Source organism: Chenopodium quinoa, unplaced genomic scaffold (genome assembly GCF_001683475.1).
Source record: "Chenopodium quinoa cultivar QQ74 unplaced genomic scaffold, ASM168347v1, whole genome shotgun sequence".
NCBI classification, from domain to species: Eukaryota; Viridiplantae; Streptophyta; class Magnoliopsida; order Caryophyllales; family Amaranthaceae; genus Chenopodium; species Chenopodium quinoa.
In genome coordinates, this window is record NW_018742733.1 from 4,162,600 (window position 1) to 4,182,698 (window position 20,099).

Genomic DNA, 20,099 nt, shown 5'->3' on the forward strand with positions numbered 1-20,099 from the left:
TCGATCCAAAAAAAAAAAAAAAAAAATTAAAAGCCCTAAATTTTCATCTTGATCATATCAGTCACTAAAATTTGGAATTTCAAGTATTATTGTTCTATCAAGATTACCGCAAATTTATACTACGATAAGGAATTTAAGGTACTGTTCATCTTTTTCATGTCTATTAAATTAATTGTATACTCTTTGTTTATGTCGGCTAGTATGAATAATTTTTTTTGTTTAATGTGTATGATAACTCAAACTTACATACATTTATTTCTATCTTTATGTGTTAAAAAAATAGTTGTATTTTTTTTTTCATTTGTTGATTAAAAGTTTGGATCATTTTTTTTAGTGGTTGTTTATGTTGTGTAACTTTTTTAAAAATTGAGAATTGCTGCATATATATTAATGTTGATTGTTATTGTTCAAATTAATGGGATATTTTAAACTATGGCATAAGAATTTAAATAAAACCAAAATTTAAAAAAAAAACCGAATTCTTTTTATATAAAACCAAAAAAAAAACATAAAGTGAATCGAACGGGTTCAAAGGAATATAAAAAATAAATAATATCCTTTCAATTCAATAAAATTAGCTAGTTTGGGAATTAAATTTTAAAATTAGCCGTTTTGGTAAATATTTTTGTCAAAATAGTCATTTTGGTAAAAGATCCCTCCTTTAATTTATTAGCAGCCGCCTCCTTGGGTACTTCTTCACCCTACCCTCTCTGATCATCAGCTCATTTATTAGGTTCTATATTAAGATATTTGGCTGTATAGGCTTTAAATAGTCTAATTTTAGGGTTAATTAAATCTTATCTTTTGATCTCAATAAATCTATTCAATATGAGTGTAAAACACTGTTCGTTCAATCTCTTTGTGGGAGGATTAAAGAGTCAAAGAATGGTTAGTTTCTCTATCCCCTGAATGGCGGGGGTTTGGTCCTCACCGACCCCTCCTCTCCCTTCCCATGATAGGAGGGCCCTTTCGTAAGTTTGTATCATCAGCCTTGCCACATAAAAATCCTTTTACGGTTTTCCTAGAAAAGCTGTGTATTCACCAATGTATTTGTGATAGATGTCTTATCCATGCGAAATTTGTTAAAAAGTTACTTTAAAATTTTCTATTATTTTATAGTAAATTATAGTACGCCCAATATATCAATAACATGTTAGTACAATGATGATTGAGACTGCACTTGTTAGAGATGACCGCGTATTTGATCCCTAGCAATAACAATTGCGAGGGGATTGGAACCTAACCACCCAAAATTAATCTCCAAATTTGAATTAGCTCTAAGGGTGAATCAGATAAAACACCAAAATAGTACACCCAATACAAACAACGTAGTTTTTACTCTTTTTAGGTAAGCAAAGGGTTGAGGGAGCAGGGATGATTTAGGACGAAGATGTAGTTGTGGATTCTAAAACTAGGATAATTATAAATGGATAAATTCTGTTAAATAATTAGATGATGACTCCTTAATTAAAGATCAATACGCGCATATGATATCTCCAACTTACTCGAATTAACAATTACGGAGTAATATTCAAGTCAATGATGCCATGTTTATTTATTGATATACAAAGTACATTGTAAGAGATAAGAAACGTATTTGCATTTGCACGCACTAGCTCCCTTCGTCCCACAAATAGAAGTATGATTCAATTATACTTGGTTAAAAACAGAATTTATATATAAAATAACTTGGTTTTTGCTCCTTAAGTAGAGGGTGTTGACCTTTGACTTTAATTATATCTTGAATTTTTGAATTGTTGCTTTACATACACCAAAATTTTAAGGTACGGTCGCCTGTACCTAGCAAAGTACAGGCAAAAAACACGAAAAGAACATGTAGTAGTTTTTTAAAGAATATAAAACTGTTTTGTAAAGAACATATAACTGTTTTGTAAAGAACATCCAATTTTATGTTTTTTTATACATCTAAAGAACATCCCTAATATTTATAAAGAACATGGAAATATTATGTAATGAACATGATTTATGTATATTCACCATAATTTTTGAAAAAAAAAAATCAAAGAACATTTCACAATAAGTAATTAACATTATATTACAAATAAAAGTACATTACACTGACAATTAAAGAACATGAACATATGTTCTTCTCACTCTTTTTTAATATAAATATGTTCTTTTTACTTTAGATATGTGTTCATTACTTTTTAATAGTATGTTCTTTTCATTACAACATTATGTTCTTTACATGTGTGTAATATGTTCTTTTCGCGTAACGACTGTACGATGCAAGGTACCAACGCCTGTAGGAACCACACATTGGTGTTCTAAATGGAAAATTCCCTGTTTCTCAGGGTGAGAAACAAAATTTGTTTCTCATGGGACATTTTCGTGAATAAATCAACAACTTTTTCATTATTGTGGACTCCACAGTTGAATAAAGTTGTTGGTTTATTTACGAAAATAATACCATGTGAGAAACAAAAATTTGTTTTCGCCATGAGAAAAAACTGGGGCATCCTCGTTCTAAATTTCTTGTGCAGCATACACTTACCTTGACTAAAGACTAATTCAAACATCATGTATATTAAGTGGAATTGAATGAGCATTAATGTTATTTCTACATATTATATATCTAAAGTGTTTTTAAAGTTATTCTAGGTGCTATGTGCCTATGTCTTTACTTACCTTCCTTAAGACTCCCAAAGCATAATTTCATTATATATTTACTTATTAGGCATTACTAAGTATTAAAAGGCTCTCCAAATACTATATTAAAAGGCGTTTAAAATAATGTTAATGTACTGCATGTGACACTCTTCTCTATTTATTTTTGTTAATCCGTGGTTTATACACACGGGTAGGGGTGTACACCGGTCCAAAACCGGACCGGACCTGGACCGGACCTGTTTGGACCGGGGACCTGAATTAGAGAATTTTGAGGACCGGAGACCGGACCTGAATCAACAGGTCCGGTTTCGGGTCAGACCTGAAAATTCAGGTTCGGTCCGGGTTTAGACCTGAACAGACCTGAATTTGTATTTTCCCTTTTTTTTTCTTTATTCAAGCCAAAGTTTTGACTAAAAACTATCATCAACAACCTCCTACGAACAACCCACCACCACTAATACATACACCCCTACGCACAGCCCACCACCACAAGCTTCTTTCTTTCTACCACCTACCCCAACTCACCCCTTAACCACCTTAACCCCCTTAACCCAGACACCATAACCCCAACAACCCAGACCCATTGATACCCACCCATAACCCAGAAAAACGAAAAAATTGAAAAAAAAAACCCACCACCGTCAGGCATCCACCGCACCCACAACCCAGAAAAACAAAAGAAAAAGAAAAAAACCCAAATCGATTCCACACATACATCCAACATCCGAACAAAAAACAAAAAAACGAACAAAAAAATCGCAAAAAACAAATTATACATAAATTGTCAGAAAATCCGAGAAAAAAAAAACAGAAATTTCGAAAAAATAGATCTACAAACTTAAATTACAAAATTTATAATTTTACATTACAATTTCATTAAAAAAGATAATTATAATCGTAAATTATGTGAAAAATAAAACTAGATCTACATACTAACCTATATTCAACTAAAACTAAAGTATAAACAAACTCTGGTGACGGCAGATGGTGGACGACGGGGCCTCGATGTTGGACGACGGTGCTCCAATCCCACGATGCTGGAGCCAGGAAGAGAGAAGAGGAGAGGAAGAGGAGTCGTTGAGAACCAGAAAGAAAGGGTGAGATTGAGAATCAGAGAGGAAGAGGGGAGATTGAGAATTAGAGAGGAAGAGGGGATACTGAGAATCAGAAAGGATAAGAGAAAAGGTGAGAGGAGAAGAGGTGTTGCTGAATAGTTGAAGTATTAGGTTTTTTAGGCTTTTATATTTTTTTTATATATATATTATATAAAAAATCCGGGTTTCAGGTCCGGACCTGAAAACCCCGGTTTTGGACCTGATCCGGACCGGAACCGGAAACCTTGAATTTCAAGGACCGGGACCGGACCTGAATCTACAGGTCCGGATCAGGTCCGGTCCCAACAGGTCCGGTTCAGGTCGGTTTTCAGGTCCGGTCCTGTTTATGTACACCCCTACACACGGGTGTACAGTCTCATCATACACCCGGATAAATAAAAAAAAGGCAGAAAGAACATCCTGTGTTTCATAAAGAACATACATGCATTTTTAGGTTTGCCCAAACCCACCCTATTTCGGGCCGGATCGGGTCGGGATGCGAATCATGCCAATGTTGATCACCTCTTAAAAAATCCTTACCAAATATATCATTTCCCCAAAAAATAGTTTTCTATCTCTCCAAAAAAAATTCAACTTCCCATAATAATTTAGTTTTTTTTACTCTAATATTATTTTCAATTAAAAATAATTTAAGATTTCAATATCAAATTTCAAAATACCATATGTTAAAAGAACATAATTTATATTGTAAAGTACATATAGTTAATACCTAAATAACACACTAATCAAACTCAAAGAATATATGATAATAAGAGTAATTTAAATATGACATATGATAATAAAAATAGAATTTGGGCGTCACTACGACCTTAAAGAACATAAACGCCAAATTCAAAGAACATACTTTGTATTATTAAACCCAAAAAAACATATATGTTTATCAACATATGTTAAATAACATAAGTTATAATGTAAAGAACATATAATTTTACTCAAAGAACACACTGATCACACTCAAAGAACATATTAAAGGTATGTTCTTTTTCAAACATTGGTATGTTCTTTATCAAACACTATATGTTCTTTCCGCCTTTTTTTGTTTACCCGGGTGCACTATGAGCATGGTGCACCCGGGTGTATTATCTAATTTTCATATTTTTGTTATTGCGTGCACTATTGTCACTTTCCTCTTTATGTTTCTTATTATATGTGTGCATGACATCGTACTAAGTAGGAGTCGGTTAGAATTAGCCAATTCACCACGTCGGCCGGCTACTCCGACGATACAGCTCTACTTATTCCTAGATACAGAAACGCCACTAGGAACAATTGAGAGAGGAACCTTGGATACAGTAACACCACCAAGGGTTAGGGAGATAATAATCTACCTAAGAACACTCAAAAGTGTTTAATTATATTTCATGTCAAAGGCTTGCCGGTTAACGGGCTACAACCATGACTATTTATAGCCTTCATTAGCAACTACTACAACTACCAGAAATTAATACGAAGCTAGCTAATTAAATGCAATGTTGAATTCAACATTGCCGACATGAGGGGTAGGGAGTGCCGACATGGAAGGGCTTCTAGAAGTAGTTGACATGGAAGGGATTCTAGAAGTAGTTTCAGTTAAACCTTGTCAAACTCTCCCTGTTGCAGAAGACTCGACCTCAAGTCTTTGATCTTCCTCATCCTCGTGATATGGGGACAAATCAGCGACATTAAATGTAGTGGAAACATTATATTCCCCCGGAAGCTCAATCTTGTATGCATTCTCCCCGATTCGTTCTAGGACCTTGAATGGACCGTCAGCTCTAGGCTTGAGTTTACCATGTGTTCCTCTGGGAAACCTTTCTTTCCTTAAGTGGATCCAAACAATATCTCCTTCCTTAAAGCTAGCTGGTCTACGGAACTTGTTTGCTTGTTCTTGATAGCGTTGATTTTCCCTTGTAATTTGAGCTCGAACCTTCTCATGTAACTTCTTGATCTCTCTAGCTCGTTCATCGGCATCACCGCTAAAGTGGTCAGGAGCGGGTAGTGGAACAAGATCAACCGGCGTAGTTGGATTTTTACCATAAACGATCTTGAAAGGGCTTTCACCAGTGGTTTGGCTCGGAGAACAATTGTAGGCGAACTCGGCTTGAGCTAACAACACATCCCACTGTCGGATGTTCTTGCTTACAAGACTTCTCAGCATATTTCCAAGAGTCCTATTGACAACTTCAGTTTGACCATCGGTTTGAGCATGTGCGGCGGAGCTAAACTGCAACTGCGTTCCTAACTTGCGCCATAAGGTTCTCCAAAAGTGGCTCATGAACTTGACATCTCGATCAGAAGTGATGGTCTTTGGTATTCCATGTAGCCGTACAATTTCTCGAAAATAAAGATCAGCAATCTGCGTGGCATCATTAGTTTTATTGCACGGAATAAAATGAGCCATCTTTGAGAATCGATCAACAACAACCATGATGGACTATTTCAGTGAGCGGGGCGGCAATAGTGCTGAAATTTTTGATGAATCGGCGGTAGAAGGACGCTAGACCATGAAAGCTACGAACATCATGGATTGATTGAGGAACTGGCCATGTGTTGATGGCTTCAACTTTGCTAGGATCCATCTCAATCCCATTGCTAGAGACAACATATCCAAGAAATACCACTTTGTCGGTGAGGAAGTGACATTTCTTTAGATTGGCATACAACTTTTGTTCACGAAGAACTTGGAAAATTTGTTGTAGATGATTCATATGCTCTTCAGAATTTCAACTATACATAAGAATATCATCAAAGTAAACAACTACAAACTTGCCAATGAAAGGGCGGAATACCAGATTCATCAGTCGCATAAAGGTGCTAGGAGCATTGGAAAGACCGAACGACATGACCATCCACTCATACAATCCATCCCTGGTTTTGAAAACAGTCTTCCATTCATCTCCAGGTCGCATTCGGATTTGATGATATCCGCTTCGTAGATAAATCTTTGAGAACACAACAACATCGTGCAATTGATCAAGTAGATCATCAAGGCGCGGAATGGGAAAGCGATATTTCACAGTGATCCGTTTAACGGCACGACTATCAATGCACATGCGCCACGATCCGTCTTTCTTTGGGACAAGAAGTGCTGGAACTGAGCATGGACTCACACTTTCACGTACCAATCCTTTTTGCATGAGATCGATGACTTGTCGTTGAAGCTCTTCATGCTCTTTTGGACTCATCCGATAGGCAGCCTTATTGGGGATGACTGCTCCAGGAACAAAGTCGATGCAATGTTGAATATCACGCATTGGAGGTAAACCTTCAGGAATTTCTTCCGGCATAATGTCACTAAATTTGCGAAGTAGAGGTTGGATCTCGTCCGGTATTCCTTGATCTTCTTGATTTTCCTCGAGCATGACTAGAACACAAGCAATGTTGGATTCTTTCAAGGCCATTGTAAACATTGATTCTGACACAACAGAGCTCTTCTCTTGGCTTGGCTTTGCTAACAAATCCCTTTTTAGAGGTGCTAAAACAATTTTGACACCATCCTTTTCAAAGGAATAAGTATTATGAAAGCCATCATGAATTGCACGACGATCATACTGCCATGGACGACCCAAAAGTAGGTGACAAGCATCCATAGGGATGACATCACACCATACCTTATCCTGATACTTCTTCCCGATGGAGAAATCAACAAGGCATCTTTTAGAGACCTTTACATCATTCCCCTTCTTCAACCACGTGAGCTTGTATGGATAAGGGTGATCCTTTGTAGGCAGTTTCAATTTCTCGACCATGGTGGCGGCAATCACGTTCTCACAACTACCACTATCGATAATGACATCACATATTTTACCATGAGATGTACATTGAGTCTGGAAGATGTTGTTGCGTAACCACTCATCTTCTTTTACTGGGGCGGCATTGAGGATACGACGAATAACTAACGATTTGCCTTCGTCAGCGTGCAAAACCTCTTCATTGTTTTCATCCTCAATATCTTCAACCTGTTCCTCTTCTAACAATTCCTCTTCGACAAGAGAAATTATTCTAGAATTTGGACATTTAGAAGCAATGTGACCAAATCCTTGACACTTAACACATCTTCTGGAGGTAGGATTGTTGTTACCTTGCCTTTGTGGTTTGCTCGTTGTGACTGAATTCTCAACCTTCTTCGTCGATGTGCTAGAGTTGGCCTTCGATGGAAACTTTGTTGGAGTATTTCCACGGTAAGAAGCCTCCTTAGAGACAAACTTAAATCCAGTTCTCTCCTTTGCTTGCTGGCCTTCAACCTTCACAGCAAGCTTGGTGACGTCGTTGAACGACCAATATTGTTGGAGTTGTACGACTTTGGAGATTTTTGGGTCCAAACCGGTTAATAACCTTGCAATGGTCTACTCTTCCGGTTCAGAATTGTCGCACTTCATTGATAAATCTTCAAACTCGGCAACATACTCGGCCACATATTTGTTTCCTTGTTCCAAGTGATGAAACTTGAGAAACATATCTTGGCGATAGTGACTGGGTAAAAATTTACGCTTGAGTTCGCGTTTCATTTTATCCCATGTGCAGATCTTACTATGACCTTCTCGTTCACGTTGTCGTCTGAGATTCTCCCACCAAATGGATGCATGTTTCTTGAATTTGATGGCGACTAACTTGACCTTGCGTTCGTCCGGAATGTCTTTAAAATCAAAGACACGTTCAACTGTATGGAGCCATTCGATAAACTCATCAGGATGAACACCTCCTTCAAAATCTGGAATTTCAACTTTGATTCCAAACTCTTTTTCTTGGTTTCGAGGATGGCGCGTTCGTCGGGAACGAGATGTTTCTCCACTTGAATATTCACCCTCGGGTTGGTGAAATGGATTGAAATCTTCATCTGGGCTACCTGACTGTTCTTCGTCTGATTGATGGGAATGATTAGCAGCAGCTTCATAACGTAGGTGCAAGACGTCGTTGAAGTCCAACTATTCAACTGCCACTATACTCACGCATTCACTCCTCTTTTCTCAATTATTCATTTATTATTATCATATATATATATATATATATATATATATATATTTATTATTATTATTATTTTATAATTTTAATAATGAAATAGTATTAAAAGCCCAATAATACTAAAGTAGAGTAGAGTAGTCAACTGCAAACTTGGATAAGGAAACTCAAAGAGGGCGTGAGAAACAAGGGAATAAGGCATGAGAGAGAAAGTGATTATCAGAGAACAAGAGCATTCCAAGAACAAGAAAAATTAGAGCAATTCTTCAACAATTGCTATAATTCAAGGTTATCTTGTGATATTTGGTGTAGCGGACTGGTGATGGTGCGGCGGAACTCACGACTGGGTAAGTTTTTTTTTTTCGTTTTACGGTGAGGTTGGGATGGCAATCGACGGTAGATTCTAATGGTGGTTGTCGGTAGAGTAATGAAAGGGCAGTTTATGGGGGCGATTGGGTGGTTTTAATTTTGTGGGTGGTTTTAATTAAGGCTACAACAAATATGGGTGTTGAAGCAGCGTCGGCAATTCGACAGCTTCAATGGAGGTTGGGCGAGATGGTAAACGACAACCTTGGCTCTTATACCAATTTGACACCGTACTAAGTAGGGGTCGGTTAGAATGAGCCAATTCACCACGTCGGTCGGCTACTCCGACGATACAGCTCTACTTATTCCTAGATACAGAAACACCACTAGGAACAATTGAGAGAGGAACCTTGGATACAGTAACACCACCAAGGGTTAGGGAGATAATACTCTACCTAAGAACACTCAAAAGTGTTTAATTATATTTCATGTCAAAGGCTTGCCGGTTAACGGGCTACAACCATGGTTATTTATAGCCTTCATTAGCAACTACTACAACTACCAAAAATTAATACGAAGCTAGCTAATTAAATGCAATGTTGAATTCAACATTGCCGACATGAGGGGTAGGGAGTGCCGACATGGAAAGGATTCTAGAAGTAGTTGACATGGAAGGGCTTCTAGAAGTAGTTTCAGTTAAACCTTGTCAGTGCATATCATCATTATAAAATTATAAAATAAAATTATCAACAAGATTCAAATATGCAACCTCCTGTCCTCAACCTCTAAAACTAAGTGTCTTACAACCAAGCAATAAATACTAATAATCAGCAATATGTATGTATCAGCTACAACAAAATTAAAGATATTGATAATTAATACTCGTACATGAACAAGTGTGAAATAACAAATAGATACATCAAAATAAGATAGAGGATTATCAGGAAATTTTAAATTATACATGAAGACTATTACGTAGTATATTACAAAAATTTCAAATAAAACAAAGTTGTCACATACCTTAGCTTCTATTCACTCCCTCTTTTATTATATTTTTTAATTTTTTTTTATTGGTATATATCTTTCTTCTTTTATTGAAAACAGTTACACACACTTCCATTGCTTTACAAGTAATTTTAACAAACGATAGATTGAATGGATTTGACATTTTGACTCTTATAAACATTGCTAAATTTAGTAACCCTTGATTGCTTCCTTGCCCATGATAGGATAATCGGTATAACCCAAAACAGGATCATGAGTATAAAATGTAGCCCTAACATAGTCATTCAAAGGTGCATTAATCTTAAACCTTTGGACTAAATCAGGATTAGCTAAATAAGACCGTCCGTAAGCAACCAAATCAGCCTCCCCTTGAGCCACAGCTTTCATTCCTTGATCCTTAGTATAGCCACCACTACTCATAAAAGTCCCTTCATAAGCATCCCTCAATTTTTTCGAGTTTTGAGCATCACCCTCGGCTTTTTCCTTAGCAACTCCTAGGGCTAACCTAGGTCGAGTTGTATGGAGGTAAGCGAGCTTTGATCCCAAGTCGAATTGTAGTTTGTTAAGCCCTTCAACAACGGCTAGACCCAAATCTAGTGAGTTGAAATCAGTGGCTTCAAATCGGTCAATGGAAGGTGAGATTCTAACTCCTCCTTTGTCAGCTCCTATGGTACCAACAACGGCTTGAATCACTTGCATTAGAAACTTGGTTATGCCTTCAAGTGATGATTTATTCGGCTTTTCGAATTGATCATTCAATGTAAAATTCATAAATTGGTCGATTAGGTATCCGTCAGCCGCATGTATCTCTACTCCATCAAAACCTATAAATTTGATTTGTAAAAAGAAGTTAGCTTAGGGTTCAACACATAGGATAGTTGTTATGTCCAGTTGAGCTTATTTCATAGTTTAAAACAAAAGATGTCCTACTTTTTTTTTTTCTTCTTTTTCTGAAGGTAAGAGAATCCCCAATTCCCAAGCAAATATGGATATAGTGGGATATAGTGAGATTTGAACCTGTGACCTCAATGTTACAAGGTGAGTTTTCCAACACTTCCACCAAATATGCTTGGTTTGTTGATTAAGTTGAAAAAAACATACTCGTGTGAGTCGTGTGTTTCTCAAACTTGACTCTCAACACTCAAGGCTAATATCCCAAAAAAGGTACACTAAATTGGACTAACTAACACTTATCAATGAAAGATTCATACAAATGTTAATTTCGTAAAATAATTGATAGAGTATAAAACATATTTTTAGGCCTCACGACCCATCAGCTTAAACTTTTGGTTGAGATGGTTCAGAAATATGTTTTATACTCTGTCAGTAATAAAGCATTAAGCATATATATTCATAATTTCATACCAGCACGAATGGCATTGAGAGTTGCTCATCGATAACGTTCTATAACCTCTAATAATGTTTCAGGTTCGCCACCTTTGGCCTCTGGACTCCATTTGCCTGATTCAATCGTAACTGACTAACTGTTAACAACATTAATATAACATCTTCATTTGGGTATACTAGCTATTTACTTCAATACTTGCATAGTTGTATTCAACCATCAAACAATAACAGCATAATATGACATCATAGTAAAATTATAAAAAGTGGAGGACATTAGTTTAATATACATCAACAAAATCTGATCTCACATGACTATATTTTATCGCATCTTTAAATCATAAAAGTGAGTCAAAGTGTAGTATATATGAATAGTGTAAAATCAAATATATTTTCAAACGATAAACTTTTCTTTAAGTATATATATATTTTCAAACAATCAAATTTTCTTTAATTTTTAATACTCCTTATATAAGATTGTGCATTACTAATATAGAAAAGCTAAAATATGAAAGTTATACGAAGAATAAAAAATACATATTTTTTTGGATAAAGTTGAATAAAATTGAATGATGTTAGAGATATGAGATATCAGAAAATACATCATATCTTTAACAAATGACGATGATGCTAGATGACAAATGACTGATAATGATGGCGATGGTTATGATTTGATGATATGATGAACATAATTGAGTTAAACTGAGCTAAATTATACTTGTACTAAATAGCTGAACTAAATTGAATTGAAATTCTGAAAAATAAATTTATAATAACATGACCTAATATAATTGGTTTGATGATGAATTCGAACCTTGATTAAAAACCTGACCAACGTGCCACAATTGACAAAAGATGATGGCACCTTTACCATGAACTGAGTCTACCACTTTCTTCCATGATTCAACTTGTTGGTTTGTGTAGATTCCATATGCGGAGGAACATATTTATATAGGATCCCAAACCAAGCTTGACCCTTAACATCAACCATTTTAGAGTATCTATGGAAAGAAAACAAAAAATAAAAAATAACGTTGAACTTTAAAATATACTTCCTCCGTTCGGTTAATATTGCAATAAGGAGGAAATTACGCATCCCGAAACACGTTTTATATGCTAAATATCTATAATTGTGTAAGAGTAAAAATTATAAAAAGTTGATATTGTGAAAGTATTTTATGAGACGAATCCAACAAGATCCCACTTGACTATATTTTGTTTAACGTATAACTCATATTATATGGTCAAACAAGAGTGATGAATAGTGCAAAAAGTTCATTGTTGCAATATTAATAGAACGGAGGAAGTATATATTAACACCATAATGTTTAAATGATTATAGTCGTCTTTTGAGATATGACTACTATAATAATATAATTACCGTGCAGTTACTGGGGCGATGAGGGTGCCTTCGGTAACGAGCAAACCACCAGGAGTGGATCGTTGGGTGTAATACTTCTCGAGTGTTTCATTTGGTATTCCGTTTATGGCCCGACATCTACTCATCGACGGCAAAACTATCCTATAAATTAAAATAGTTCCAATCATGATCTAATTAATTAGTATGCATTAGATTGATCTAAATTCATGCAATTGTGCATCCTATAAATTAAAACTATTAACTTTGGACATATACTTTTCCATATCATTTTTTATATTGTTAGAATTTTATTACCGTACAATTAAACTTATGTATTGACATGTGTATGCAGTGTATCTGGTCAAACTATGACATATATTATGAATGAAGGAGTACAATACAATCATTTTGAATACGTAAAATGTAATGGTATGACACTAAACTCGATCATAAATTGCAGACTTATGTACTAGAGATAGATTGTCCTATATATATACTTCATATAACAAAATGATTTTTGACTGTGATGTATTCTTTAGTGAATTTAGTTATGATTTCTTACTATATTAGATCAAATTTAAAGGAACTAACCTGTGAGAGAGCTTGCATGAGCCCAATTGGTATGGAGAAAAAAGGTCATCCATGGCCTTGTTTTTTGGCACAACCATTTCTATATTTTGAGAAATTTTACCAAAAAAGATTATTTAAAATGTTGAGATTTGAGGTCTTGCAACTTAAAATGATGGCTTTATAAAAGGAATTTATGATGCAAGCTACAGATAAGAATTGCATACATTTAGTTGTTCATCACATCGCTGGTAGACTTAGCTTCTATTCGAACTATTTAAATCGAGTGACGTCAATTTAATTTCTTCTCCGTAAAGTAAGCAATTAATTTAATTCAACAACAATAATTTTTGTAATTAATATCTCAAATATACTTCGAAGTTGCTTTAAAAAAAAGTATTAGAATAGTTGACTTGGATTTATAATAAAGTTTAGCACATGATGAGAGTATTTAAAAAAAATTAAACTAAAATTTGTAGAGTAACAAATTAGTTGGGGTAGGCAAATCTTGTGCACATTACATGATTTCATAATGTCAATCCAAACAGAGTTTTTTCAGTGCGGCAGGCCATATGGTGCGGCATGAGTTACTTGTATTCTGGGTTACTTGTTTTTTGGGTTACTTGTATTTTGGGGTTACTTGTATTCTGGGGTTACTTGTATGAGTTATTTGTATTTTGGAGTTACTTGTATGGATTACTTGTAGAGGTTCAATTTCACCTACAAGTAACCCAAGACCAAAACCTCGTACCAAGTCAGTAACACCCTACCAGTAGCCCCTGACCAAAACCAGTAACACCCATACAAGTAATCCCATAATACAAGTAACACCTATAAGTAACCCTTGACCAAAACCAGTAATACTCATACAAGTGATCCCAGAATACAAGTAACACTTACAAGTAACCCCTTACAAAACTAGTAATAACACCCATACAAGTATCCCCAGAATACAAGTAACACCTACAAGTAACTCCTGAGAAAATCAGTAACACCATACAAGTAACCCTTGCCGCACCATGTGGCCAGCCGCATACAAAAAATTGTGCAATCGAAATTATTAGAGGGAAAGTTATGAGCAAGCCCCGGTTTATAACCTTGATAAACAAATTATGTTTATCAAATGACATTTTTGTAAATAATTTGTAATGAAAATTGTGTTTTTTAATAAAAAAAATATTTTGTTTGTAGGCCATTATGATATGTTGGACAGATTTTTGGAATAAACGGTGTTAACTCACTGTTTGTAACTATTCATCTCCTTCCTCTCACCTTTTCTCAATCTTCCACCGCCAGCACACCATCTGATCCACCACCATCACATCGACCACCGTCCGAAACCTATCACACCCACCGCCATATATCCGCCTTCAGCCAATCAAACCCACAAAGCCTTCCTCTTCGTCACGTCGTCTTCCTCTTCTTCCCGTAACCCACCTCTTCTTCATAACAATGGCCGCTTCGCGGAAAAACAAATAGACACCTTACTAGAAAAGAGTGTAAATCAGGGTCATATGAATCCCACTAGGGAGAGCCTTTCATTCGCGACAGCATTTTGAACTGTCATAGGTGGTGGTGCCGTCGAGGAAAAAGTGGTATCTGGGTTTGGGACTTTGGGTTTCAGATTTCCACCATTAAAATTGAAGGTTGAAGGAGGAGAGAGAAAACAACAAAAGGTTGAAGGAGGAGAGAGGAAAATATATCAGAAAATAACAAAAGGTTGAAGGAGGAAAAAGATAATAAGAGTTAACCAAAAGTTAGATATAATTTACATTTAACATCTACACCCTTTGATAAACAATTTTTATTTATCAATTATCAAGGTTATAAACTTGTATTTTCTTGAAGTTTATTGTGATTTAAACATTTAAATTCACATTCTTCATTTCTTTTCACCCTACTCAAATAATGTTTAGTAAAAAAAAGTTAATTAAGTTTAGCAAAAATAAAATTCTAATCTATATCTAAATTATTATTTTAAAATATGAATGCTCCAAAATTTAAAAAAGTTAGTGTTAAAAAATCACATCAACCCCGAAATCAACCCATTTGACAGATTTACCGACCTGAAAGACTAGATTTCATATTTGTCATCATAAGCGCGTAATCACTTTATGGTCTATGAGCAAATCCTTTTTTAATTACTTGCTTAATTAATTTGCTATTAGAAAAATCATTCGTATCTATCTGAAATCTTACTGCAGACTTTGGCTATTTATATTCTAATTAAAAATCATACAAGTTGTGTTTAAATAATATTGTTGACATTAGATATGTTGCTTAACTTCCTCCTTATAATAAAGACGAAGCACACCACTTTATTTGTGCACATAAACAACAAAAATAAAAATTATATAGAGAAATTAAGAAGTAAGATTGAGAACAAAAATGGATATGAAGGTATTAGAAGAAGAGTTGAAAAAGGGTTGGGAAGCAACTAGTCAACTACGATCATTACTACTTTTTCCACCCGAATTAGAATGTGGTAATGCAAGTAGTAATAGAGATTACCAAAATCAAAGCTCCCAAAATGACAAAATCTTGCCATTTTTGGAAAGTCATTATGCCACCATTATCAATTCGTTTGACTCTTCCATTTCCATCTTAAAGCAATTATCCCAATCTTCAAAACCCTCAATTTGTCAAAAATCAAAAGTTGGTCAAAAAAGCAGGTGCGTTTTTTTTCTCTCTTACAATATAGATGTGTTGTTTTACGAGTTCCACTTGTGAGAAGAGGCTATTAATGTATGTTTTCTTTTTCTTATGTATATTTAGCGAAAAATAAATTTCATTATAATTGTAGTTAGTGATTTGTAGGCTCTTATTATTTAGTTAATGTTAAAGCGGAAAAACATCCCTTTTAGAAAAAAAATTGTTGAAACACAAATATGGGGTTGCATTGATTTTTTTAGAAAGAAGGATCCATGATTTGAAACAAATCCAAAATGTTTCATTGTAAGTTGAGCTTGATCAACTCAATGTTTTTTGGGAATTTGAAGGTCTAGTTTCAAACAAATGTTTACATATATACATCAAAGTTATTAGAATCGAGATTCAAATTAGGATCTATAAGGCTCATTCGACATAATCAAGTTGTAAAGTCAAAAGATCCTATATGTTTGATTTGTAACTTTAGCAAATGCTCACAATATGAAAAAGTAGTCATGGGATCGTAAAAATTTAACGTTTGTGATGCTTAGATTTTCTTATTATTAGTTGTATATTATGCTATAAGAACACTACAACAAAATAAAGCAAAGGTAACAATGCAAAACCATTGCCTAATATAAAAAAGTGTTGCCTTGTAGCTAAGACAACACATATAAGGCATAATTTATGCCCCCGTTGTCTATTCATAAGGCAACACATTTTTATTCAAAGGCAACAATTTTGAAAGCTTAGGTAAAATGATACATAAGGCAACACTTCAACAAAGACAACAAATGAAAAATGTTGTCATCTAAGAAGATAATTCAAAAATGTTGTCACTCCCAAGCATTTAGTAGTTGGTAGGGCTTAAACTTGTGACCTCAGAGTCACAAGGTGAGTTCCCCACCAACTCTACCTAACTTGCTCATATATATATATATATATATATATATATATATATATATATATATATATATATATATATATATATATATATATATATATATATATATATATATATAATTATTGTTATCTTTTCATGCAACAATTATTATATTTGTTGTCTTAGACAAGATAAAAGTAACACTTTAAGCGACTGTTGCCTTATATAGTCTAGAGCAACACTTTTTTTTTCTGTTACTTAAGTTCAAGGTAACAAATAAGTATTGTTGCGTTAGATTATTAAGAGTAACATTTCTATAAGTGTTGCAATCTTAAGTGTTACCTATTCTCATTTTTTTTTTGTAGTGGGAAGCTAATTAGTATACCTAACATGAAAAATTAAATCTTATTAAGATCACGACAAATTTCATTTAACAGGTCAAGGATGATTGAAACCTCTAACCTTGAACCTGATGGCTACGCATGGAGAAAATATGGTGAAAAGTCGATCCTCAACACAAAGCACCCTAGGTATATACATTAGTCTTATTTGTTAAACATAAACTCCTTGAGATTATACTTCTCTGGTGTACTTTTATTTGCAACATTTTGACTAAAACTGTGAGATCTATTTGGGCAAATTGTTGCAAGTAAATGTGAACGGAGGAAGTATATGAAATTGGTAATGCTAATTAATAATTAATTTGTTTAATTTTGGTCTATAAATGTAGGGAATACTATAGGTGTGGATACAGAGATGATCAAAATTGCCAAGCAACAAAACATGTCCAAAAGATATCTGGTAGTCCTACAAAATACAGGATCATTTACTACGCTCATCATACTTGCAACCCTCTCCTACACAGTAATTTTGTCTCTCAAATTCACGTGTCGGATTCTTCTGAAAAAGACTTTAGCAACCTTATAAGCTTTGAGTCCAAAAACCCTACCCAAATCCCTAAACAAAACATTAATGAACCATTTTGTGCCCTAATTTTTCCATCTTCCTCAAATAAGTCATCTAAGGAACTTTCTCCACAAAATGGTGAATTCCCTTCATTGTCTAAGACAACTAATAATCCTCCCCCATCCTTGGTTGATTCAATGAAGAACCCTAACCCACAAGTAGTAAGCAACGCGATTATTGGTGATGTCAATCAACAACAAGGTGTGGTGTTATCACCAAGTATGCTTATGAGCCCAAATTATATGGCTACTTCATATGTGGACATAGACGGGTGCGATTTGGCGGCGGGTTATGAACAATTATATGATATGGATGGTGCATTGCAATTGCAAGACATCCCTTTTGCGGAGATGAATGTTTCGCCAATGTGGGAGTAAACATAAAAAATTTGAGCAAGATTAAAAAGAAAGAATGTTGTTTTAATTAACTTGGTTTTAAATTCTATATTGTTGAGCATTTGTCCAAATAATAAGCACAACCGTTGTTATTGTAAAGTGGTACGATACAAGGGTCTTTTGGAGAAGGTTTATTTATGTCTTTTAATTTTTTATCTTTTATGAAAGCGATTCTTGTTGACAATTCAGCAATCCTTAATTCCTTATCCATGTTATTATTGATTGAAGAAGACTAGTTAAAGAAAAATTTAATGGTGCACTTTTGATAATGGCCGTTAAAAAAGTTTAATTTGTATTTTAAACATGTGCAAATAACTCGTCAACCTTAATTTTCCACCTCAAAACACCGAACATAGATTCAACTACTTCATGTACTATTCTGAACAATAGTTAAAATAAGTACAGTAACGTAAATGTTAATAAACCAGTAAAGCATGGGCCCTCATTAACTAGGGCTGTTCACATTAGGTTCCGTACCATTAAGGTTTAATGGTACAGTTAACCATTATAACGGTTACTAAAAAACACGAATCGTAACCGTCCCATTAAGAAACGGTTAACCATTTCTTAACCGCGGTATGGTTACCGATTAACTGCTAACCATGATTAAATTATAAATTAACACTTTTTTGCTCTTCTAATTGTTCTAACTCTGATATATAATTTAATATAAACATAATAAATTCCAACTGGTTGGATACAAATCGATAAAGATTGTTTAAATTAGGATTAACTTATATAACTATATATATTGTTTTTTCTCAAAAAAAAAGTACATAATTTTTTTTAATCTTAACGGTTAACCAGCTTTTTATCTTAACGGTTAACCATTTACTCAAAACTATAACCTAATAACCATAACCGTTAACCGCTACATTTAACGGTTCGGTTAACCATAGCCGTTTATTTTTAACGGTATGGTTAATTAAACTATTAAATGTAATGGTTATACCGGTTAACGGTTACGGTAAATGGTTACGGTTTTTTTTTTTTTTTTGGCACACCCTAATTCTACACACCAAAAATGATGTGTTTTGGGAAGCAAATAGAATACCTGACCTTCCAAACTACGCGTTTGGATGGTGTGAAAGAAAAAAAAAATAGTTTTCTAATTAAATCCACTGTTTAAGAATATTTTTGTCATTTTTATGACAATAAAACCTTAAAATTTAACAAAATTTTCTTAAACAATATATTGACCATTTTACTAATTACGTATTATTTACATTATCATTTTAAGATATTTAGATTTTAATTGTTCATAAACGTAATTTATAGTAGTATAACTTCATTAAACAAAAGGAAAAATTGCCCGGAATAATCCAACTTTTGGGGCGATCGCTAAAAATAATCCCACTTTTGGATTTTTTTAAATAATCCGACCTTTATACTCCATCCGTTCAAATTGGTCCCAACCGGTTAGGTAACAAGTTACCAGACACATGGCGGCCTGTGATTGGTCAAAAAAATAAAAATGAATTCAAATTAATATAATTAACAAAAAACTATTTTTTTTTTTGAAAAATCAGAAAAGCCAAACCACTATCCACACTGACTGCCAGCCCCCTCTCCCTATACCAGCCCCGACGACCAACAATAACTTCCCTCCCCCGTCACCGGCAACCCTATCCCCTCCCTTTCCTCATTCCCGTCTCTAAACCCAACCTCCAAACCCTAAACCCCAGGGCTAAGCATGGGACGGGTACCCGTACCATTAGTCCTAACAGTTCGGGTACCCGATAACCAAAATCACTAAAAGTGATAACCATAACCAGAACCGATAAGTTCGGGTGCTCGGATTTTGGGTACCCGGATTTTCGGATCGGTTATCGTGAACCCAATAAGATATCTAATAATGATAATTCAACTTAATTATGTAGTTATTATGATATAATTTACAACTAATTAAAAACAATACCATATGATCTTGACCAAATTAT

At 34.5% G+C, this 20,099-nt stretch overlaps 3 protein-coding genes across 3 annotated transcripts; 1 reads left to right on the top strand and 2 right to left on the bottom strand.

Annotated features, from left to right (window-relative positions):
* Positions 1 to 6,448: 6,448 nt before the first annotated feature.
* LOC110723661 lies at positions 6,449 to 8,678 on the bottom strand. Its single transcript, XM_021903004.1, has 3 exons — positions 8,675 to 8,678; positions 8,342 to 8,586; positions 6,449 to 7,969 (listed from the first exon to the last, which is right to left on the bottom strand). Exons 1-3 carry the CDS (start codon positions 8,676 to 8,678, stop codon positions 6,449 to 6,451), a joined length of 1,770 nt encoding a protein of 589 aa, XP_021758696.1.
* A 1,179-nt stretch (positions 8,679 to 9,857) lies between these two features.
* On the bottom strand, positions 9,858 to 12,492 carry LOC110723601 (12-oxophytodienoate reductase 3-like). The gene is made up of 3 exons (XM_021902949.1): positions 12,154 to 12,492; positions 11,361 to 11,456; positions 9,858 to 10,819 (listed from the first exon to the last, which is right to left on the bottom strand). The coding sequence occupies exon 3, from the start codon at positions 10,764 to 10,766 to the stop codon at positions 10,185 to 10,187; it is 582 nt and encodes a 193-aa protein (XP_021758641.1). The 5' UTR covers positions 10,767 to 10,819; positions 11,361 to 11,456; positions 12,154 to 12,492; the 3' UTR covers positions 9,858 to 10,184.
* Positions 12,493 to 15,460: 2,968 nt separating this feature from the next.
* Positions 15,461 to 18,293, top strand: LOC110723602 (probable WRKY transcription factor 30). The gene is made up of 3 exons (XM_021902950.1): positions 15,461 to 15,938; positions 17,236 to 17,328; positions 17,529 to 18,293. The coding sequence occupies exons 1-3, from the start codon at positions 15,655 to 15,657 to the stop codon at positions 18,139 to 18,141; spliced, it is 990 nt and encodes a 329-aa protein (XP_021758642.1). The 5' UTR covers positions 15,461 to 15,654; the 3' UTR covers positions 18,142 to 18,293.
* The last annotated feature ends 1,806 nt before the right edge of the window (positions 18,294 to 20,099 follow it).

Excerpts from the sequence above, each read along its gene's own strand:
- LOC110723602 (XM_021902950.1), top strand. The coding sequence starts at position 15,655 with ATGGATATGAAGGTATTAGAAGAAGAGTTGAAAAAGGGTTGGGAAGCA. Across the intron at positions 15,939-17,235 it reads AAAGTTGGTCAAAAAAGCAG|GTCAAGGATGATTGAAACCT; the intron begins GTGCGTTTTTTT and ends TTCATTTAACAG. Across the intron at positions 17,329-17,528 it reads CTCAACACAAAGCACCCTAG|GGAATACTATAGGTGTGGAT; the intron begins GTATATACATTA and ends CTATAAATGTAG.
- LOC110723601 (XM_021902949.1), bottom strand. The coding sequence starts at position 10,766 with ATGAATTTTACATTGAATGATCAATTCGAAAAGCCGAATAAATCATCA.
- LOC110723661 (XM_021903004.1), bottom strand. Across the intron at positions 7,970-8,341 it reads ACATTCCGGACGAACGCAAG|GTTGAAGGCCAGCAAGCAAA; the intron begins GTCAAGTTAGTC and ends CTTGCTGTGAAG.